The sequence below is a fragment of the Lagopus leucura genome, unplaced genomic scaffold, assembly GCF_019238085.1.
Source record: "Lagopus leucura isolate 7727_CA_CO unplaced genomic scaffold, USGS_WTPT01 Super-Scaffold_100157, whole genome shotgun sequence".
Lineage (NCBI taxonomy): Eukaryota > Metazoa > Chordata > Aves > Galliformes > Phasianidae > Lagopus > Lagopus leucura.
In genome coordinates, this window is record NW_024962334.1 from 16930845 (window position 1) to 16955624 (window position 24780).

Here is a 24780-nt window from a genome sequence, read left to right on the forward strand (position 1 = left end):
TGGGAATTCATAAGCTCAGTCATGTAGTATAAAAATCTTTTCAAAAGACAGGTTGGAAGAGAAAGTTCTATTTGGAAGCTGAAACTTCAAATAGTTCCTTCTCTTTGAGCAAAGCAATACTCTTAGTAGCAAAGTAAAAGCAATTCCGATTATATTTTATGTTAAAGTAAGGAATAGAAGCGTTTTAAGCTCTTAATTACTCTTGTTACCAATAAAACTTACTGCACGTGAATTTCTTGGGGCTGCTTCTTTCAGATGATTGGTTTGCTTCTGTTTAAAAAGTCGTATGAAGCTACTGACCCTCTCCTAAAGAGTAATGATATATCTATAAAATTACCACATTAAAATGTATTTAACAGTGTTAGAGAGAGGTGATTATGGTTCTTGTGTGCAAACTGACAATTCAATTAATCACTTCTAGTTTGCAAGGTAGTTTGTCAAAAGGAAGCACTTAAAGCACTCTGACTCTACCTAATCAAAAGTTCTCTGTATCATAATTTGTTTCTTTGACTAAAATTGCAAAACACAAACTGTGAGTTATATAAAAATAGATTCATAATCTTCCAATAATCTATGGAAGATTAGCTACTGAGTCATATCTAGTCAAGTAGGATGGAATTTAAGTTCAATCTCTTCTGATATAAGTATGGATATATTGATGGTGTATTGACACAGCTTATGTTATTAATTGTCCTATACAAAAGTTATTTGATTGAATCTGTTTGTATTGTAAAACGCTTCTAAAAGAACAAAATATTTTCAAGATAGAAGTGCAAATGGTGTAGACTCTCCTTCGCCAACAGTTTTTATGGAAAATTAGATTTAGAGAATTAGGGTAAGTTTCTTGGTCTTTCTTAGGAAGCAGAGTGGTAAAAATGGCTCTCCCGTGCCCCCTCATTGCTGGAATCACAAAATGAAACAAATTGCTTATCCCACAGCACCAGGAACTTAGCAAGTCCCTTCTGTTTTAGAGGAAAGGACACCAATGTTGTATTCCTTCTATGGTGTTGTGTGCATGAGGCTCTTTGAAAAAGCCTTCTTCACTCCCTAGGGACTGGTTTCAAGTGCTTTACTTGGCATATTATGCATAGAACATAAATTATTCAGTTTCTTTTCCATGTGGCAGACGTAACCAAAGAAACTTTTTTTTTTTTTTTTTTTTTTTTTTTTTTTTTTTTTTCCAGGTGTGTGAGATTTGTGTACAAGCATGTGTTTGGAAGACATAATACTGAAAGTGTGGTTAACAAGGGTTTTATCGGTATAAGCCTAGGATAACTGCATTCCTCACAAAACCATCAGTGAGTTACGCAGGTTGTCCAAAACGAGTGCCAATAAAACCATAATATGGTAGCTTTTCTGTACATAAAGATGTCATATTTTAAATATCATAATTTGGAACATTCCAGGGTTTAAAGCAAGGCTCGCTGTGTGTTCTCTTGAAAAGCCTGGATCTTTCCTCCACAGCTGTAAAACTCTTGTTCTAACCACACGGGGCTGCAAGATGCCAGTGTGTAAATCTGTCATGGGGTAGGGCTGAGCGCTGTCAGATTTATATCTCACTATTTAGTTAATTTATTTCTTAAAACCTAGGGTTCGGTTGAAAAGTAGATGATGATTAAGAGGCAGATTTAAAAGGTACTTAAGTGATTCTGTTTATGCAAGACAGGGATTTTACGCAGGTTATGAACTTGAGCATTGGCAAGTTGGAGTCTTTTTGTATGGAATATCAATAAAAGCTGATATGGATTGATTTGGTCTACCAAATGCAATACGGCGTAAAATGATAAATGGAAAAAAAAAAAAAAAAAAAAAAACAGGCTTTTAAGTGAGTTAGGACAAGGATCTTAAACAGGCAACTAGAAATTTCTTTCAGTCAAGTCACTGAAGTATTTTTAAATCTCACTTGTCATTTCTTCATTTCTATATCTCTTGTCATAGAATGCCCATGTGAGAGAAAGCATGTGTACGTGATGTTAAAAACAGACCATAATGCACAGTATTTAAAATATCATCCTGGTATTTGAATTTTCTAGTTGCCAGGGGGATGAAGGGCTGTCACGGAACAAAACTGGAGATAATTTATTTCAGATTGATCAGAGTTCGGGGGTTTCTTCCTGCCTTGACTCAATTAGCAGAATTTTTTCCTTCTCAGTTCTTTCTGCGATTTTTTCTTATTTCAGAAATTTCTCCCTAATTTTTCTTCATAAGCAATTAAATATGATAATTCTTCATGCTGTTATTGCATTGTAAATAACAAGTTCTGCGACTGAGACCCACAGCATCTTTCTGAAAAATGTAAACAGGAAGTATTATTCCCAGTTTGAGAATTATGGTGTTTCTGTGCCAAAGTCAGTATTAGTGTACAGATCTCCTGACTCCTGTGATTAGAGAAAGTTCTTTATTATTTCTGTGCCTGATATTTTCCATGCTGTTCTACTATCATATCTAGGGCTGATAGATGCAGACTGTCAGCCTATGTCTTGGATAATATTTAACCATTGGCATTGAACCACTTTAAAATTGGCACATTATGTCCTCTAATGCCTCAGTTGTTTGGTTCTTTCTAGTAAGTACTTAACTCTGTGGTTTGTAGGTGAGTGATGGAGTACCTTTTGTGCTTCAACAAATTGTTCATTCCAGAGAATGAATAGCTAGGAGGAGAAAGATGAGAGTTTTGTTTTGGGAGTGGCATATGCTTTGGGTGCTCTAGAGTTTGGGATGGCTTTACGGTTAGTATACGAAATATTTTGCCCTGTTTATGTAATGTGAAGCTATTGCTTATACCCTGTAAGTCAAGTCTTCGAGTGGAGTCAGATTCTTGGATAACTGACAAACAAATAAAAAGAGGAAAAGTTAAATTCTCACTGCAGCTAGGCTATTAGGTAATCATTAGTATGCAGTTCATATTAATTATCAGTGAATTATCAGTGAAAAACTGCTGCAGAGCTGAACAAAATGCAAAGATGCTTATCCATGTCTAAGTTGCTGCATTCTACCTCTGTTCTCTGACCAATTTTTCCCTTCTTTTTGTCTCTTTTATTTAAGAAACAAGTACAGGTGATGTAAGTGGAAAAGGTATAGCTTTGCAGACCCCTTCATCGTTACTGAATGTAGGGTCAGGTGTTCCTCCAAATTCAATTAGAAACAAATGAAAGGGGAAAAAAATAATTTTAATACAGAAATATTTAGCCCGTGTGAGGATTATAAAAAAAATAATATTCTACTATAAGTAAAGAAGAGAAAAAGGAACAAAGTGTCTCCTTAAAAATATATTTTAAATAAAAAAGGCAACATTTGATCTTTCTCTTTTTTGTGTATGTTTAGTTCAGTTTGTTCTTTGTTCTAGGCTTAAAATATTATTCATTTAGAAGAAAAAAAAAAGAAAAGATGTGTAAGCATTTGTTTAATATACTGAGAGAAACTGCTTAAAAAAAAAAAAAAAGAAAGAAAAGTCCCGTTTGGCTCTGGTGAGATAATTATTTCAGCGAGACTATTGCTGTGCGGATGTGTAATTCAACATTGCTGTTCTGTTTGTTTTTTCCTCTGTTACATTTAGGTTATCTGGTTTCAGATACAATCTATTAAGTGGAGTATTTTTCAGTAGTTGAGGTTTTCCCACCTGTCTACCCTAAAACACCTGCAACATATGTTTGTGTAACCCTGCGATGCTCTGTGTTTTGGGCCCCGGGAAATTCCCCCAGAGCTTTCTGCTTATAAACAGCTGAGCAATTCATTTCTCTAATGACAAGTGCTTTTCCCTGGGCATTGAGGCAATAGCATGTTCAACTGAAATAAGCCTCATTTTTCATCAGACATATTGAAAATCTTTTTTCATTGTTGTCTCTCTTATTCCGGGCCTTCCGATTTTGTGCAGAATTAGATTAGATTTTTTTTTTTTCTGTTAATATGCAAGAAAGAGTGAAAAGAAAACACCTAGACAAAGAAAATAATGTTGAATACAATCCTCCGCTGGCACCTGCATGGAAGCTTCTGCAAATAACGCGTATTCAAATGGTTAAACGTTACGTTACAGCATAGCGTGGTTTCCCCAATGCACTGCAAGAGCAATGTGCCCATGAATGGTTTCGCACAGCTCTGTGGACAATCTTATGCACTATGTCCCCGGAGGCCCATAATGGAAGGGGCAATACTGGAGATTTTAAGTGTACAAAGCACAGCCCCTCACAGATGGGAGTTTTGAGAGTTTTTCAGCAGTTTCTGCGAGTTTAAGGAATTCCTACTGCATTCCATGGGATTCTGACCCTGTCCTCAGCTCCTTCACCTGGGAGAAGAGTGGGTATGGGTATGGGTATGGGTATGGGTATGGGTATGGGTATGGGTATGGGTATGGGTATGGGTATGGGTATGGGTATGGGTATGGGTATGGGTGAACTCCAGCCCTTCTCCCATAAAGCAATGCAGAAGGTCCCCAGCAACTCCCCACTAGCTTTATGTGTGTTTGGAGAAGTACATTTGCAACCTGTAAATAAGGCTCTGTATTCTAATATTAGGATGGAGTCCGGTGTACCTAAAATACCTGAAACATACTTAGATATCTTTTCAATTGGAGCTGTGGCTAATACATGCTTAAAAGACATACAAAAAAACTGTACATGTATGTTGTTTTGAAAACTTTGAAGTCCAAAACTGCACTTGTGCCTACATGCGCTTCTGTATCTGTATTTAGTGTGTGATTCCTCTAAAAGTATGAATGTGGCTGTTTCCACCACTTTAAGCTTACTTTAGGTAGAAATGTAAGAACAGAAGAATTATAAAGCCAGCAGACTGCTACCAAAGATGGGTGTGGGAAGAGGGATTTGTAGTACTGGCACAGGCAGCTTTTCTCTAGTATTTCTGCACTGTTTCCCTTAAAAAGGAAAAAAAAAACTGAATGTGTTAATCTGTTTAATGCCCTTATGCAATTTATTAGGAGATTTCAACAATTTAGTAATACGAAGGGTTGATTTCACTGTCATTTAAACAAGACTTTCCTCTTAAGGAAAAATATTTCAACTGAGGAATTTGTCAAAATAATTACATAAATTGGGGAATAAAAAGGAAAAGTTTACTAGCCTAAGTAATTAAAAATATAAATAGTATCATTCTAAATTGCAGTATGTAAGGAAAAGGATGCAGTTTCTGTGAATATTTTAGACAACAAAGCTATGTTTTGCAGTAAATAAATTTGTTTAATCTTCTTTTCTAATATATGGTATGTAATGTAGAGGGTAGCTGAAACTGCATGTTTAGATGGGAATTAATGGAAAATTCATAAGGAAGAGATGTAACTGCAGGTTTTTGTTTCTTATATTTAACCTAATGACTTGATTAAAATATACAATTTAAAGGTTAATAACAATAATAACATAATATATACTAATTTATATTATTAATAATATATAGTAATGCAATAATATAATAATATAAATATCATAAACCTCATAAAGTCATATTTTTTTGCTCCCTAAGGTGCTATTTTCAGAACTTTTAACATTTCTGTGGTAGTACTGAGCAGATACTGATCTGCTAACATGTATGTCAGATATTTGTGTTGATTTGTTTTTAATACTGTACTTTCCTATATGGATAACTTCACTGTGTTACAAAATGGTTTTCAGCAGCAGCTTGGTATTCACTGCCTTGCATTTCTAATGTTTTTCCAGTATCGTTTTTTTTTTTTTAAGGCATTTTTTTCACTGCATGTAATAGTAATTTAAACTGCCTCTTCCTTTGAAATCTTTAAACCTCATAGGAATTTAAATAGTCCCTTGTGAAAGTAATGCTTGAGCCTCATTCATATATTCGAGTTAGCTCATTATTCCTATTAATGTCTTTAAATGCTTAGATAGTAGATCAGCCTTTCGTGTCTTGAATTACTCATCATTTCTGCATAAATATGTTTCAAGAAACTGTTCATATGATCTTTTCCTCTTTTGAACAGTTTTCTGTTTATTTGTTTGTTTGTTTGTGGGGTGGCAGATAGCAAATTCCACCAGTTTTGCCAAGTTTAGAATAAATATTGAGTTACTTCCCTTGGAATTAGAAGTACTAACTATTCTATTGATCTTGTGTTCATGCACCTTGTGGAAATGGGCATCAAGTCACATGAAGGAAAGTTATTTAATTCACAGGAGAAAAGTTACACTGATTGCTTGCAGAGTAGTCACAGAACCATCAGTTATCCTCCTCACGTCAGTTTGGATTTGATTATCATAGAAATGCATTGAATTACCAAAGTAGAGCAATAGTAACTAAAGCTGATTCATTGTTATTGCTGTCAGTTGATGAGGACTGACTTACAAGCCATATGAATGGGTAGAGTTATGCAAATATTGTTTTTATATCAAGGGAAGAAAAATGTACAGCACCCATTACAATGTGGGTGGTAGAATAGATGAGAATGTTTTTAATGCTTGCCTAATAGCTTTTAGTTTTGTTTCGTTTTGAACATTACAAACAGGATATATTTTTAAATTGTTTAATGTGTTTCCAAATAAAGGAAACGAGACCTGTCATACAAGATTAAGTCTGGCTACTTGAAGGAATCTGGAAATTCCCAGCTTTAAGTTTGACCCCAGAAATTACCTTGGCCTTTGATACCTACCACCTCTTTACATACTCCTGTCTCCTGTTGTGCACATGCAGTAGTTTGGTCTTTAAAATGCAACTATACCTCTTCCGAAAATAAGAAGGCTTTTGAGGAAAGAAGTTTATCTGGAGTTCCATGGGGAAAGGAGGGAGATGGATACTACAGCATAAAATGAAATTAGGAGATTTAGGACACAGTGTGTGAATAACTCCATGAAGAATGTAATGTGCTTTCAACTGTGAACAACTATTTCAGACAGGTCATTGCATAGTTCATTAAAACTATATTTACTATTAACAAGAGTTAAGAAGGCAGATCAGAATGTAAGGCAACAGCCTATGGATGATCAAATCTTTGAAGCAAATAATCAGAAAGTGTTTACATGTGTTTAAGGCAGTATATTTGATCATTGCAGTGAATTTCTCCTCTAATTCATGCTTGCGTATGCAGGGACTCTGTAAGTCTCTGCTGGTTTTGGGTTGAACCATATGCATGTAATTTTTACTTTAAAATATTTCCATTAAAATAATAACTTCCAAATAACATCCTTCAGGTTGCACTAGTTCAGTCAGAACTCTTTATGCACATACTGCATTCACGCCTCTTCACGTAGTCATCGAAATACCATCTCCAGAGGTGTTTTCACAAGTACTGGAGGCAGTGGGCTCCAGTTTTATTGTGACAGACACTTTTGAATAGCTTCTGCTTTCAGTATCAATTACAAAATGTTGTTACAGGAGAACTGTGCTTTCTTTGTGGCCTCAGTTTTGAGCAGGGAGAAATTTAGAAAGTCTCCGTGTGCCATCTAGTGGCAGCGCTCGGCCAGTCTTGCTTCTTCGCTTAACCCAGATTTGCACTTGTATGCAGTTATTGCAATATGTAAGCGCTGCTTTGTCCTTACTGTTATCATTTTCTTTAAAATCACGTCATTTTAGCCTGGAGATGGTAGCATTCTGCACCTGAGATGAAGGAATAAATTACACCTGTGTCTGAACTTTGCCCGACAGTACTTCTGCTTTACTTAGAAGTGCTATCACAGCAACCAGCAGTGCCTTCCTCATGTGAAACTGATTTCTGTTAGTGAGGAGAGGGCTTGCCACTAACATTAGGTATTATTCTAAGGATTTATGCTAAGGATTTTAAGGCTGCATTTTATGTAACTACCATTACTGCCCTTAGAAAACAAGATCTTGAGAAAATAAATTATGCTTTAAATTTGTAATCTTTAATAAACAAATTTCTTGTCTCGACTTTAAATCTTTCAGAAAAAAAAAAAAAAAAGATCCGTTACAGTATGCTTTCTTTGAAGGATACATAATGCTATTTTTTTTTTAATTTTTTTTTAGAAAAATCCAAGACCAGTGACTCACCAGTTCCAACAAAATTTAGATTATTACAAAGCGCGTGGAGCAGACTTGATGAATAAAACTCGGTAAGCTATTTCTGAAGATGTTTTCACTGAACTAATATCTTACATAAATAAAATGTTTCGTAAGTCACTCATCCCAAATGAGAGTTACATAAGCAGTGCTAAAATTGTGTGTTTAGTTCATGACATTTATTTTGTATCTTTCCCTTTCTTTTAAGAAAAATTAAGGTTACATGATAATTGGTCAGCTCACTGGCTTTTTGTTTTAAGGCTAAGTTACACAGTGGCACATTTTACTAAAAGCAGGGGGTAAAGCATTCAGCCAACATGAATTCTGTAGCTGAGCTACTTCCAACAGCGCATCTAATTCCAATCTGTAGTATCAATATAACAGAAGCTATATGAGTTAACTAAATGTAAATTCAGCTTGAATTAATTTTTACTGAACCCTTTTGCAGCATCCCTTCCTCACTTTTTTTTCAGAAATGGCTTCTATCAATACAATTCTGTCTGTTGATGAATAGTCTAGTGGTACCCAGCGTGATGGCCAAAGAGTCAGTGCTGGTGGATGACACCTTGTCCTTGGTTGACAAAAAGTATTGCACTCTATCACATTTATTTAATTTTTAATTAAATAAATTAAATTAAATTTTAATTTTTAATGGTTTCGAGACTTTACAAAAAGAAAAAAAAAAAAAAAAAAAAAGGAAAAATTAATGATTTGGAAATATCTAAAGAAAACACTTCAAAGATTTTTTGGGGGAATAAAATCACAAATCCCAACCTGGAATGACACTTGTTGGAAACTTAAATTCTAAGGAAAGAAATGACCATTAAATCTGCTGATTGTGCACAGGAGAAATTGCTTGGAATAGTTCACATAGGGGAGTAACTCAGAGAAATCTATCTCAACACACAACTATTTAGACTAGGTCAGACATGGTAAATCTGGTCAAGATTGGACTAAAGAGAAAATGGGAAGACTTGACCTTAGGAGATGTTTCATCAGTGAGCAGAGAAATGGGTTAGATAAGCTGCCAGGTCTTTTTAATCTTTAATTCCTCAGATTCAGTAATATATTTAAAGTATCTTTACAACTCTCTAGCATGTATTGCTTATTTTATCATATATAAGACCTTTTAATGTGTCATATTCATAAATTTTTTCTCTCATCACTCATAATGGCTACTCTCTGAAGATAGAAATGCCTTTGCATAAGGCTTGCTTAAAACAAAACATTTTTGTCTTAGCAAAAAACTGCAGAGATTGAATCATCTTCCCACTGCTAGTTTAAAAATACACCATTCATAGTCAAGGTCAATGATGCTTATTGTGATGGAACAAAATTGTTTGCTTTGTAGATGGAATTCACTCTCCTTGATATTCATATTTTTAAACTGAGGCCTTACTTTTAAATGCATCTGCTGATAACTCTACAACATAATCAATCAGCATTTTTCTTGTAATTGTTGTGCACGTCTGGTACATTCAGATGGCTAAAATGTAGACATTGATCCATGTTTAATGGCTGTAATCATCCTTTGTGTTAATATATCAGACATTTAAACAGTAAGAATACATTGTTCTTCTTTCCCTGAACTTCACTGTAGATTTATATACCTTTTCCAGAGCTCTAACACCCTGCTATTGTTCATTTTCTGAAGCTGCAATTCAGAGAAATCACACACTGAATTTTACTTACGGATACTTTTGTTAAGACCACATCTCAACAAGTACTACATACAGCACCACTGTTCATTTTTCACTTACGTGTGTATGTGTTCTGAGCTGCTCTTTTAGCAGCTGTCTCAGATCAGAGCTCAGTCACATGCAGGTATTAGGAACTGCAGTGGCTATACTTTCTAATTTTGAAACAATCATAAAACATTATTGCATACTGTTGTTGAAAGCATTTTTTTTTAATTTATATTTTGACCATAATGGCTTAGATAAGATGTTTGGTGTTTATTGTTATTGTTTAGTGCATTATCTTGAGAAATCTCTTTGAAACTATTTGAGAAATCCTATTAAACTCCCTTCTTATCTACATGTATGTCAAAGCAGCAAGTTAAACAGCTTAGAAGGAAAACATATTTTTTATTAAGGAATTTTTTTTTTTTTTTTTTTTTAAAGCAACAAGCTGATGGACACAAATACACAAGGAGACAGACCTTAAAGTCTTCATAATCTCAGCATTTTATTATAGTCTATTTACTTGTTTACAAAAGCTTTGTCTCATGCATCCGTGGACCATCAGGATTCCAATGATGCAGTTAACTCAAAGCATCCAGTGGCTTTGCTGCTTTTGTAGCTTCTCAGAGAAAAAGATTTTCTTCTATTAAATACCAGGTTTTTTGCTGTCAGCATTTTTTCTCTTTTTACTGATTGTCTATGCTCCAGACTTGCAGGCAAAAGAAACCTAGGACTCACTGTACAAGTCATTATTTTCTTTCTAAGGTGATAGTTCAGGTGAATTAGTGATATATAGCTCCTTAATTTGGCAGACAGTTTGAACAGACCAAAGGGGAAAACTGCTAGATATACTGATGCTAGGGTTCAGATCTCAACAAAGTTATTACTGGTATGGCCTCTAAAATCAGTGATGTAATTCAATTAATTGCAGACTATTCATATTTGCTGGGTATCTGCTAAAGCAACATTTGATCTTTCTTCTTCCACCTTCTCAGCTACAGCCTGTTTTCTTTCTGGAATGAAGAAATCATTAAACAAAAATCCCTGTGCTGACAATTCTGATGCCACGTGTATGTCAAGGAATTAGAAAATCCATTGTCACTTCTTTAAGCGTTCCTGCCTAGTTACATGCAAGTGGTGGAACGTCCCTGCAGGTGTTCAGGAAACACACAGATGTGACACTGAGGGGCATGGTTTGGTGGGCATGCTGTTATGGGGTTGATGGTTGTACTTGATCTTAGAGGTCTTTTTCAACCTGAATCTTACATATTCTGATTAATAACCAATTCTGCTAGGTAGTATCAGAGAAAAAAAGTGGTAGTAATAAACAGAATAGCATTTTTTAAAAATCATTAAAAATATTCAGTTTGCTTTTGAAACCATTTGGGATTCCTGCAGGGCCATTTTATAACTGCAAATACTCTTTTTTAATTTAATTTATCAGTCACTCTGAGATGACTACAGTAAGTCTTTTTGTAATATTAGCAACAGTAAAACGGGGACATACACAAACATCTGCAATCAGTAGCCAGAAATCGTTCCAGCTTCCATAAATTGGGAAGCAGCACCAGGAAGGGTTGAAGAGTTACAGGAGACAAACTTTGATCCCCTTTTTGTTTCACTGCCACTCCTGAAAACTGTAACACATTTTTTCTTCATCACTAGTCTACAAGAGGATGCCCCCATCTCGTGATTCTGCGAACTCGCATACTTTCTCCTCTTTTCTCTCATTTTAATTTTTATCTATTCTTAGTCTAAAGAATGCAGCTGTTCCTATTTTCTAGTTATGTTCAGTATGTGTGTGTGTGATCATATTGTGTATCTGAAAAATACATATATATGAAGACAAACAGGGAAATGATATGATAAGAAAAAGCAAAATTACTTTTTCAGGTGTGTGAACAAGTTACAAATCACCTATATTAATTTATCTATAATTTGTTTTTAATTAAACTTCCCCAAAACATTCTGAGCTGCTTTTTTTTCCCAGAACAATGATTGCAGAGTCCTTAATTGAATGTATTTCTTCAACTATTTTAAAAACAGCTATTTATATCACCGGTGTGTAGCTTAGTAAAATAAAACTTCAGGAGTGGAAAGGTCTCTGTGACTGATATATTTCTGTACAGGGTATTTCAAGCATTAATAATATAAAACAGAAAAATACTGCATGAATGAATAGCGGTGGCATTACTGATCTCTGGGTTATGTGAACACCTCTACTGGGAATTAGAAGCTGCTTTGCCTCTTTATTTTAGATAGATTAAATGGTTTAGTAATTTCCTCATTCTTAATGTTGCATATAACTGAAGTGAATTAAGTATCCACTGTAGTTTCAAATAAAAGGTAACAGTGATAAGGATCGTGACCCAGTACGTGTTATATTCTGAAGCCATTCTTCAGCCAAAACCACTTTTGCAATCAGGATTCCCTTTACAAAGCACTTGTCTAGAAATGGCTGGCATGGACAGAGGGTGACATTGGAGCAAAATTCAGCTAGCTTTGCCAACCTAAAATGCAGTCTGGTGGTTTTGTTTGTTTGAAGAATTGATTAAGTTTTAGTTATTTTAAACGTTTAAGAAATTTTAATCCAACAGAAATAAATATTATAGTAGTCTTGGAATAACAAGTGAAAAAGTCTTAATAATAAATTTTATAATGTTTCTGATACTTCAGAGCATGGATCGCTTGTTGACACTTTTTCATATCCTTTTTCATTTAAGAAGCCAAATTAAGGAAAGTGGAATAACTTCCCTGTGTTTTTCAGGAAGAAATGACCAAAAGAATTTGTCTGCCGTTGGTTGGAAAAAACCCTCACTGTGTATTCCCTGTGACTCCTGTGTATGTTTCATGGTAAAACACACTGTTTGTGATGCTCAACACTTGGATTACCTTAGCTCCATTTTGGAAAACTGTGTGTGCATTCCTACACAGAATCATAGAATCAGAAAATTGCTTGGTTGGAAAAGACCTTAAAGATCATCAAGTCCAACCGCAATCTAACCATTTGTCTTGTTCTCCTTTCAGTGCCAGTGCTAAGGCTGCCCCACTGAACATCAACAAAGTCTCCAACAGCTTACTGAACTTTGGCCGAAAGCTGATAGCTCCGGCCATGGCTTCAGGTAGCACTGCAGGCCCCACTGCTGGGGCAGGTAGCTTCCCTCCAACAACAGTGCCTACCCGTGGGACAGCGGATGGCCCCCAGTACCACCAGCACCAGGCACAGCAGCAAAGAATGATGAAGTCGGAAAGCATGCCAGTCCAGCTGGGCAAAGGTAACAGCAAAAAATGCGGCAGTGCTACAGCAGGAGAAGTCCTTTTATTGATGCAATAAGTTTGTATCTGGAGGGATTAGAAGAGACAGAATTTTGTTAAACAGGATGTTTGCAATGTAGCATAGAATTAAATAAAATGACAAGAAGGTGAAAATACTAGGAAGTTTTGAACCTTTAAAAATATTAACAAATGACTTAAGACATACCAGCAAACTCTAGTATTATTGTAAACATCTTCTTATACGTTAATTTTCCAGTCTTTTAAATGCACTATAATTTAACTGCAAGACTAATTTCATATCATTTTTTTTCAGGTTATTGGCAAAAATCCCATGCATAACAGTATTAGCTGACTATGAGTGCAGGAAGTTAGATCAATTACAGAGTAATTCTTAACAAACAAAATCTTATTCCCTTTAGGAGTTGGAGAGCTTATTTCCGAAGCTACTTGACCAATAGCATCTATTTGCCTTTTAATAATTTGTGATGCCCCCATGCACGTTCTCAGTTTGGTAAATACTACTTTTTGGAGCCTTTTTTTATATTTCTCAAGGACATTTTATTTGAACAGCAAAGTCAGCGAGCTCAGCTTTGGTATATATTTCCTACAGTCTGCTAGGCTCAAGGCATATTTCTGCTTTTCATCTTCAAATGCCTGTGACAGCCTATGACAGCATGGTCTTTGAAACGAATGTGTAGCACTCTACTTATGTGTGTATTGTTTCTAGTTGTACATCATAATAAGTAATGGTTAAAAGTTTGAGGGCTGCCTGAGTTGCTGATTGCCCTGAACCATTGCGCCATATTTTTCACCAGATATGGAAGTGTACAAGGAAGAAAATAACATTTCCATGGCTCAGGCTGATGTTCTTTCTCTATCCCATGTCACCCTTTTTATCCAAAGTCAGTCCTTCCATGATGCATCACATTCCCAGGAGGTACTGCAAGAACAGCATTTGGAGGTACAACTTTCCTCACAAAGCAGAGAGGTGCAAGCAGTTTTGTAAAGGCTACTACAGCAGCTTGGCAAAATGCAGATTTGTAGCTTTTCTTAGAATCATAGAAACATTTTAAAAATTGCTCCAGCACAGGTTTTGAAAGTCCCCATCACTGTGCAAATATGAAACCAAAGTGTGGTAATTTCTCTGCTGTGCAGTGACCTCATTTGATTTGTATTTACAAATGTTGTGTATGCTCCTGTTTGAATCCTTGATGCAAACCCTGCTTGTATCAAAGAAGGAAAGTTAGGTCTAGAAAGAAATTGTTTCCATAGTTCTGGATGGGCTCTTTGGTTTGCTTTTTTAAAAAAAAGGCCACAGTAAAGTTGTCAGGTGCCCGACTTTATACCACTTAAGTTGAAAATTGATCAGGTGGTGATTTGCTTTTGCTTGCTTAATATGAAAAAACAGTAAAATTTGAAGCAGCTTATAGTAGTAGAATCATTTGCATCTTAATACTGAGCTAGTTGATAATGGGTGGCCTTGTTTATGCTTGTATACAGTAGCTACTTTGCTAAGTAGTCAAGAAACTGACTTGCCAGTTTACATATAACAATCAGAATAAAATTGTAGTTAGACTTTGGTGATCGTCATGCACAGACTGCGCACTTATTTCTGCATAGACAGAATATCCATATTTGCTGCAACATGTCATATGTAATTTAAAGGCAACAAGTATATTGCCTGTAGCTGGACAGAAATTTGGAATGGTGGCAGCCAACTACAAGTGCCGACACACAGCACATAGTGTCTTCTGTATCATGTCTTAAAAGTCAGTTTTAAAGTAAGATGATGGTATCTGTGCACCCAAGAAAGTGCTGTGGGCAGTGGGTCCACAGTGGGTGAGAGCACTTCTCAGCGACTCTAAGCAAAGTGCTTCAGGGGACAGGAATTAGGACAGAAAAGTCCTTATTCTGCTCCTTCTGTTTGTGCTGAAGTACCTTCTGACTTTGTGCATTGGCTTCTATCAAACTGAATTGTGCTGTAGCTTTTGGATTTCTCAAAGCTGGTTGATGTGGTTTGTAACTATGAGGCTCCTAAGTTACAGACAAACTGTATCTAACTTTCACATGTTCCCATTCATCATGTTTTCAGCTCATCTTAGCCTTCAGGAGCTTAGTCATTTAGCTGAGGTAGGCAAATGCAAGCATTTTGCATTTAAATTGATAGTCATTTGCACTTCCAGTCAATGTGCTACTTATAGATGCTTAGTTGGACAATGTAACCTAAAGACCAAAGTAGTCTGACAGGGATCGAGTCAGTAGAGGAAATTATCAGTTTTTTCTCATTATATTAGTCCTTTCAGGTTTTAAATGTTCAAGTAGTGTTGATAATTTCAATTAATACATAAAGTACTGTGAAATCTGAAGAGATTAAGTTCAGTGACTAATCTACTTTGAATTGTGAAGAAGTCATCGGTGGCAAAATGTCTTGAAGGGTGGCAAAATAATCCTATCCCAGCTTTTACAGCTGTGCTTTGGCACTGATAACACTCACTTCTGTCACAAAGCTGCAGCAGTGAGGGATGTCGCTCATGCATTCATAAGTGCTGTGCTCAGTATAAGGGATGGGTGTTTTATATCAATAAGAATTGTTTCTCATTTCAAAGTTTTTGCACTTGTTGAGTTTCTTTAAGAAAAACATGCATATGATTTAGAGAATGTACATGGAAAAAAACAAGACAGACAAAAAGTATCCTAATTGCAAGCCTGTTAATTCCAGATGAGTCTTCAACATTACAAATCACAGTTAAATGAAATATCCAGACACCTAATTGGAAAATCAGTTCCTTCTAATAATATATTAATCCCATTCAGTCTGTCCTCAGCACAGAAGGCCGAGTGTCATTGCTGATTACTTCTGTGAGGCAGCCTGCTAGTACAAAAGGGATTAAAATATTCCTTTGATCCTACACAGTGAAAGAATTCATAGGCACAAAGGTTAAATTGAAATCTAGAGTCCATCGGATTGTCAGCTGAGTTTGTGGTCATAAGAGACAAAACCAATGATAATGAAAAAAGCTGGGAAGAAAAAAAAGCAGAATTGTTGCCTTTAGTGTTTCACCAGATTCTTGAGCATTCAGAAACTGTGCAGTCTTTGCCTACCAAACGGTGATGTGCTGCCAGAAAAAAAAAAAAAAAAAAAAAAGAAAGAAAGAAAGAAAGAAAGAAAGAAAAAGAGTCTTTCACTTCTTCCCTCACCATGATACAGTTTTACTTCCAGGTCCTTTCTCTGTGAAACCAAAAAGGCTTTTCATTTGAGTGTCACTTTATCACAAGGACACATTAGAGGACTAATCTGAAGATGTTCTGCCAAAACTGTGATTGGCTATTTAAAGGATTTCCAGACTCTTTCTGTTTGTTTTTAAGAGTTGGTACTTCTGTTGTAGCATGAGTAGAATTTCCACAGTCACCTGATTTGCCCTAAAGAAATGATCTCCATCTTTAGAATTACAAACAAACTAGAAAATGATTGTTTTTTCTGAAGGAAAAAAAAAGAGAAGTTGTCTGTACTGATAGCAGAATTCTAAGTAAATAAATAAATAAAAATGAAATGAGATGCTGCATTAAAAAACGCTTGGAAAAAAAAACAAAAACAATTGCATATCCTTAGGTAATGATAACATTTTTCTGACAGCATGAATATGATACTCCCCAATCAGCTTTTGCACAGGCAGTGTATAATGCAGCAATTGTTCAAATGTCCCCGTGGGATTTTGCCATAATGTCCCATCAGACGCTGCCAAGCCACGACTCAGACCGGAGTCTCACACTAACGTGTCTCTTTGCTTGGCAGGCGATGCCCCCGGTGGCGATGCTGCACTTCCCGGCCCTGCGCAGAACCCCTCTGCGCTCCCAGGTACGGACCTGCAGCAGCATCCCAGGCTGAATCCTGTAGGATCCCTGGGATGTTCCATCCGTGGCGTCTCCATCCGCCTTCACTGCCATTGTCCATCCACCGAGCGGCACTGTTGTGTAGAAATTAAAACAGCAGCTCTGCTTCATCCGTCTCTGTGTGTGGCTCACATTCCCCATACAAATCTGCACTTGCTTTGTATTTTGTTGTCCATCCCGCACTTGGTCATGGGGGGCAATGTGGCTATCAGTTTTTTCTTTTAGCTGTGTCACTTTCCTGTTGTTGTGTTTGAGGCGGTAATTTGAGCCAAACACTGATATTAATGCCATTAACCAAAGAGGATGGGCTTGCTGAGAAATAATAGCCCCACACATGTGTGTGATGAGGTGGTTTGAGTGAATGTTAAAAATGCTGGAAGCCTTTGTTCCCATTTTACTGTTTAAAAAAAAAAAAAAAAAAAAAAAAGAGACAGAGGGAGAGAAAGAAAACTAAAAAAAAAAAAGAAAACTAATTTATCTGAAGCTAGAAGTTTTATAGAACTCATTATTTTTGCAAATTTTCATATTTTACATCCTGACTGTGGCAAATGCAGAGTAATAGATGAGCAGTTCTGAATAGTTTTGAATTATGGATTTTGCCTTATTCTGTTCTTCTTGGTAACTTTGTCCTTCATTCTCCTTATAACTATGAAAGTGATTCTTTTCCTCTTTCCAAATAGCGAGCCATTGGTTTTATATGTCATTCTTGCATGTCTTCTTTGATTCTTCTTATATTTTCCTATACCTATGGAGGCAGAGGCCTGCAAAGTTCATGGTTATCTCCCTTCTAACTAAACTAAAACTTAGCAAGCTTACTTTTCTTTCATTGCAAGTCTTCCCCACTCCTTTTGTCATCTTGTTTTCACTTTATTACAGATACTTATAATAGATCTCATTATATTTAAACTTTCTCTCTCCTTTTCAATATACTGCACTTCTCCACACCCTCTGCCTTGCTGACAATACAACACCACTACAACTGTGTATTTTAGAAATGGTTGTGAATCAGTGTGTTTGTGACCCTAGTGTCAGCCACAGTAATCTTCAGCAACAGACAAGTAGAGAGCTGGTTTGAAGACAGCACATGGAGGTTGCAGTGCTCCTTTTTGCCCCTAGAAGGGTGTGAATTTTTAGTGCAAGAGGCCCTGTGCATCATTACAGTGAAGTATTTATGGACTTTTGCAGACATATACATATTTTAAGACGTCTTATGCAATAATGTGTTCTGACCACTGCTATCAAGGGTCCTTAGCTTTTGATTCTGTATACCTCATAAGCATTTCTTTGATTTTCAATCTTGTGGTTTCTTCAACCTGATTCATTTTGGCTTTATGATCTTCTGGTATAAGTTTATGTAGTCAGAAATTAGTTTAAGAACTCTTCTAATCTTTTAAGGAGGCATAATGCATTTATCTGTGATCATTAGAATAAGCATAAGAAAATGAGAGGTATGATGAAGTGATGATCTCAGTTTGCTGACTGAGCTGCTGAAGAAGAATGAGATGTGTTTAGCTGGTTACTAAATGAAGTTTCTTGTATCACATTATATATTTGGTTGTATACTGAGGGTAAGTGTTCTGTTCTGGTTTAGCTTTTTTTTACTGAAGAGTACTCCAAAACTCTCTCAGATAATGGTGAGGTGGTGGCACAGGTTGACGTTATATTGTACTTTCAAACTTACACAAAGGCTGCTAGTACTTTAAGAATTGGTGAATGCATAATACATCTTCAGAAGGGTTGTGGTGACTTCAGCCAGCTGTCCTTGCTGTAGCTCCACTAAGATTCAGTGTTGGGAGAATCATAGGCAGTTTTCTTTTTGCACTAAGGAAAGTAGTTGCAATTGGTATGAATTGTCTTTCAGCCATCTTCTTATTTCTTAATCTTGATTACTCCTCTGAATTTTAGAAAAGCCTATTACAATGCAAGAACTCTGCTTTATGACTGGCGACACACACTAATTCTTCATACATGCTGTTCTTTCTCTTGTGAAATTACTAATTGCATCCCCTGAATGATCCATGACACAGTGTAGTTCACATGGTTGGAGTCAGCATAAAAATTACATTTCCTGATTATCTGCTTCATTTCATCTAGTGTTACATTTATTTTTATATTTTTTATATTTTATAATCTATAAAAACTCTTGGTATTATATAAACAAATTCCCTCCTACAACAGTTTTTTCCTCCACAAAATCTCAACCATATATATTTTTTCTCCTATTTGGTTATGCAAATAGGTGCATACTCCATTTCTCTAAACTGTGATCCATTCTTGAAATGAAGCTTTTTAATAAACAGTATTTACCGCAAGAATAGTTCTCTGTCTTTAAAATGTGGACCTTTTTCACTTAGAACTCGAAGACTGAATATAAAAAAAATTCTTACAAACCATTTTTTCCATCATTTTACCAAGTTGCATTGTATCTTGTGAGTTCCTCAAATGTATTTAAAGCACCCGTCTCTTGATGATATCTGTGAAATTTTACTGTATCATCTGCTTATTGCAGATGAAGTGGGTTAAGCACAGGCCAAGAAATGGAGATGTATATTAAATACTTATATTGCTCTTTTTCTTTTTCTTTTTTTCATTTTTAATCTTCATTTTATGTGAAAGCTATCTTCTTATTAACAGGATAGGAAAAAGAGCCCATTTTATACGTAATATTTTTTCATTGTTCTTTATAGATTTTCTGGGGTTTCTGGTACATGATACATGACTAGAAGAGGTCTGAGAAGCAGCAGGAAAATGCAATTGAAAGAAGAATAAAGAATGGAAAAAGTTGGAAAAAGGAAGTCCTACACTACCTAAAGGGAGGCTATAAGAAAGAGGGTGATAGACTCTTTAGCAGAGTCTGTTGTGATAGGGCAAGGAATATGGTTTCAAACAAAAAGAGGGAAGATTTAGATTGGATATGAGGAAGAAGTTTTTAGCAATGAGGGTGGTAAGGCACTAGAACAGGTTGCCCAGAGAGGTGGCGGAAGTCCCGTCCATGGGGGAATTCGAGGTCAGGCTGGATGGGGCTCTGATCAACCTGATCAAGCTGTAGATGTCCCTGTTCAGTGCAGGGGAATTGGACTAGATGGCCTTTAAAGATCCCTTCCAACTCAAATGATTCTTTGATTCTATGAAGTCACAGAAGTAGAAAAGACAAAGTAAAAGGGTCTGAAGAGGAGGAAGGGGCAATCAGAGCAAGTGTCTTCAGGAGAAGCAGAATATAAAATGTGGAGAGTCACGGGAGAGAAGAGCAAAATAAGGCAATCAAGAATGAGGGAAAAAATAAGAAACAGTTTATATGTCAGTTTTCTTTGAGAAAGCTTGAAGAATATTGAATTCAGGTCCCTTCTTCTTTTTTTGTCCTTTCTGGTCTGTTTTGTCATGTAGGATTTTTTCTTCTTTGCAAGTTCAATCTGTTAGTCTCCTTGCTAGGATGACATTTTAAATAGATCTGTATTTATTCCCTTTAGAAAATGTGAATTGCTGGTTTCATGTGGCTGTGGCTGTGCAATATGTGTCATACAGGGCAAATGCTGCAGATAGCTTGGCTCAGACTCCACCCTGCAGGTGGCTCTGGCACTGCTGGCATGCACACCACTTTGAGGGCAGCCACTGTTCTAAAGCTTAAATAACTGAATAATGTTAATATGTATGAGTAGTTCCTCCTAGTTGTTACCCTTAATTTAAAAGGCCTGAACTCAACATACCTGGTTTCCTTTTGTTTGTAAAACTGAATTTGTGTGTTTTCTACAGCCTTTTTTTTTCATTTCTTTGTCTTTAGAGTTCTTTTATTTCTTCAGAAACCTGTATCATGGGAGAAGAGCATAGTGCATACTGAGGGGGAGACTTTTCACACATTCCATAAAGGGAATTAGCGTTGCATTTTCAGAATGAATCATGTACCTACCACGACAAAAAGTGTACTAAAATATACACCGAATATATTGGGAGGTCTCTGCATTAATACTTGGCGTATGTGAGAGTAAAACTGGTTTGAGTGGAAGCAAATCAGTAAGGAAGGATGGAACTCTTCAGAATTTGATTGTGGTCTGGCAGAGGAGATCAGTTTGCACCTCTAACATCTGAATGATTTCTTGGAGGATTGTTTTTGAGGCTATAAAAGGAAGCATGAAAAACACACAAATTTGAAAACTCTTTGCGGGCTTCAACTGGAAGGAATGGTCTTTTGTCATAAACTGCTTGTTTACATACAGCAATACAGCATCGTGGTGAAATAGCACAGCCGTGTACCCAAGTGTCCTCACTATGACAGTGGATAACACTAGATTCTTTAGAAAGCAAGCTTCATCAAAATCTATCACATGAAAATGACCTTAAAATTTGAGGCAGAAGAATTTATATTCTTTCTCAAACACAACTTACAATTTTCTGTTGCAAGCCTAGAAATTGTCATCTAGTTACTAAATGTTAAACCCATTCTTGTAATCCAGTGTTCTTGTTCTCAGTTTTCTTTGTCAAGTTTTATAATGTGTTTGTTAAAACAAAAACGTTTTCCTTTGCAGTTTTGATGAGGTGAGATTTTTTTTATTATGATGCATACTTTTAGTCGTTATGCATCATACGGAATTTCCTCAGTCTGTATATATATCAAATATGTATTGGGAGAGTATTTATATACATATATATTTATTTATTTATAGAGATACATTTATTTAGATATAGATAGATAAATGTAAAGCATATATACAAGGGATGCTGAAAAATAATACCTTCTATTTTATTATGATGGCCCACAACGTCAGAGGCAAATCGTGGTGGTATGGCAGCAAAGAATGAACCTTCCCACCAATGTAATACATGTTGCCATGCAACAGATGGCATTAGAGGGACAGTCTGACCGAGTGGCATCTGACATGGAAATGCGCAAGGAACAAAAGTGTGATACTAAATTCCTCCAAGCGGAAAAATTTGTACCCATTGACATTCATTGATGCTTGCTGAACATTTCTGGACACCAAACAGAGGACATGAGCACAGTGAGGTGGTGGTGCATTTCAGCAGTGGCGACAGCAACAGTGGGTCTCTTACACTGGTGCATAGTTTTACAAGTACAGCACACAAGCTTTTGTTCATCTCTGGCAAAAATGCAGTGATAATGGTGGAGAATATGTTGAAAAATAGTGCGTTGTAACTGAAAATTTGCTCTATCGAATGGCATTAATGTGCTCTTTGTATGTGTTGTCGTTTCCATGGATATAAATAGGAGGCATTACTTTCAGAGCAACCTGTGTATGTACTATGTAGTTTGTGTATGTATATATAACTATATATACATTAAGATTTGTGTTTTTTCTCTCATACAAAAATCAAGTCCTGTGTATGTCAGAATAGTTCTTCAATTTCAATGCATGCTGACACACTTCAACATTTCATTGATGTGTATTTACAGGGAAAAGAAACAGCCCACTGATTAATTCTCATCTTACTTTATGCTTCTTTTATAGGTCAAAGTTCAAAAATCAGCTCATCTCCAAGCATAGAGAGCTTGCCTGGGGGACGTGAATTTACAGGATCTCCACCTTTGTCTGCATCAAAAAAGGATTCATTTTTTAGCACCATCTCCCGTTCTCGTTCCCAAAGCAAGACTATGAGCAGAAAAGAGTCTGTGAGTTCCTTAACATTTTTAAGCTATTTTAATTGTCACACAGCATTACATGTTACAGCCATCATTTCTCTCGTTCATTAAGCTCATGCTTGAAAATGTTTCCCTCGGCTCATATTAATGGCAAAAGCAGAAATAAGCTATTTAAACTGTTTCTGTTGAGTAACACCTCCATTATGGATTCCATCCCATAATCCTACTGGAAATGAAACTGAAACAGTCCAAAACCTCTAAAAAGAAAGGAAGAACTCCTCTTTGCTTTGCTTTGTTAGACTTTTGATGTAGTCCTGAAGTTAATAAACAGTTCAGTGAGCAGCACGAATGCGCAGCAGATCCAAACATGTCCATCTGTTGTCCTTGGAATTCTTTAATACATCAGAGATTTCGCAGTGTCTGTAGCATTTGTAGTCACAGTTTTATTTTTTGTACAGCCCTCTGATCTTTCATTTGGCCACAAGACAGAATGTTTTCAGCTAAGAAGAAGAGTACAAATTTTTCATAGGTGTGTTCCAAATAAATTCTCATCAATTAAGAGATATTAAGATATTATAGGAGCACTAATTTAATAAAACTTATATGTCTTGGAGCCAGAGGATTCTTGTTTGTTTTGCATACCAGTTCCCCACTGACTTTCTGCTGATTAAAATCCAGCTATGTAGTTGGAAAAAAAGTTGTGTTTTTTGGGAGATGAAGCCAGTTCTCCGTTCCATTTTTGCCAGTGTATGCTCGTATAATTACTCATTGATTTGAATAAAAAAGAAATTGTAATAGCAATACTTCTATGTTAGAGCATTCTTTGGATATTCAGAAATCTTAGAAATGGATCTAAATGTAGCACAGAAATCTAATCTGAACATCTCAGCAGTTTCATCTCCAAATAGCAGAATCTTTCAACATCTTTCAAATGTTTGATATTTGAAACGTTTTGATGAAATGCCTATTTTTCAATAACATTTTTCAGCTTTTGTTCACTAAAACAGTTGTTTCACATACTTCAGTGACACCTAAAGAAAAGCTGCACTTTGTGGTTAGTTGAGAAGAAGCTTTATGTTTGCTTTGTATCCATTTAAGACATACCAAACTGAGTTTAAAGCTAAATGAACAATATCTTTCTGCTTATCCTCGTGAGTTGAAAAAAAATAAAAATACCAATATTCAAATTCCATTTTATGCAGTTTAACATGATCTACATCCAAATTTTGCTTACAGCTTTTATCCCAGCCAGAACTTGGGTTTTTTGCACCAAGAGTTCTCTAATAGAATACATAGAAAAATTTTCCATGATAATGCTAAGTCAATTTTCGATTTTCAGGTAGATGGTCTCTCTTATTTGTGAAATTTTATTGATCTCTTCTCATGGATTTTTAACAAAATTGTTGATTGCAACAGATTTCTAGTCATTATATATTTTTCAATAGATTGGTAATCATGATAATATACAATGAGCATTACTTTTCCAAAACATTCTTTGAACTGCAGTAATTTACATTGTTGCATTATATGATTTGACAGTTAGAAAAGGTTTTAGGGTGGCAAAATCTATTTCTTTATGTTCAATTTCTTACTGACTTTTAATGTAGAAATAAGAAATTTACCATAACTCTTAGAGGAAAGGTTTGTTTAAATCTGTTTTTGATTCCTCAAGATTATGTTTGGTTTTTATTTTCCTGTAAGTTTCATGTTATCCAGGGTTCCATTTAAAGAAAACTCCCAGTTCATCCTAAGGTCCCAAAATATCTGCCTCAGAATTGTCCAGTGGTATAGTTGTTTCCTTTACAGCTGTTCTCTGGAGGCCCCCCCCCCAAAAAAAAGCACAATGGGCTCAATCATTGTTTTATTTATAAAAACTTAACTTTTTTACATTTGTGTCCAATAATCACAGAGATTATGTTATTAAGCACAAGGAAAATTATCATTGTTGGAACATGCCATGCATCGATCACTTTATAAAAAGATTATTTTAAATGCAGACATTCCATGGATGAAGGAGAATCCAATTCTCCTTCATCTTTGTGCTTTTAATTAATGAATTAATGCCCTTCTCAAGGAAAAAGTGAGAACAGAATACGTAAAAAAAATATGTCCTTCAATATGGAATTTTAATAGATGATTTTCACAGACCAAAGGACATATACTGTAGCATTGTCAGAGGATGAACGGGAACATCATCATCACAAGGCAATCCAGAAGTGTGACCTGTATCAGGTCCAGATCTGGGCTGCCCCATACAGGAGAGACATGACACACTGGAGGTAATTCAGCAAAGGGCCACAAAGATTATGAAGAGAGTGGAGCATCCTTCCTAAGAGGAAAGGCTGAGAGAGCTGAAACTGTTCAGCCTAA

General features: G+C 35.9%; 1 protein-coding gene across 6 annotated transcripts in view; it reads left to right on the top strand.

Moving 5' to 3' along the window:
• TBC1D5 (TBC1 domain family member 5) overlaps positions 1-24780 on the top strand; it is a 294295-nt gene that overhangs the window by 232370 nt on the left and 37145 nt on the right. For 4 of the 6 annotated variants that reach the window (XM_042888801.1, XM_042888804.1, XM_042888803.1 and 1 more), the window contains 4 exons: positions 7936-8021; positions 12678-12925; positions 16720-16782; positions 22280-22440. In XM_042888801.1, the coding sequence (XP_042744735.1) occupies positions 7936-8021; positions 12678-12925; positions 16720-16782; positions 22280-22440 (558 nt within the window). The remainder of the gene's footprint in view (positions 1-7935; positions 8022-12677; positions 12926-16719; positions 16783-22279; positions 22441-24780) is intronic. The other 2 variants (XM_042888805.1, XM_042888806.1) reach the window with 1 other exon arrangement.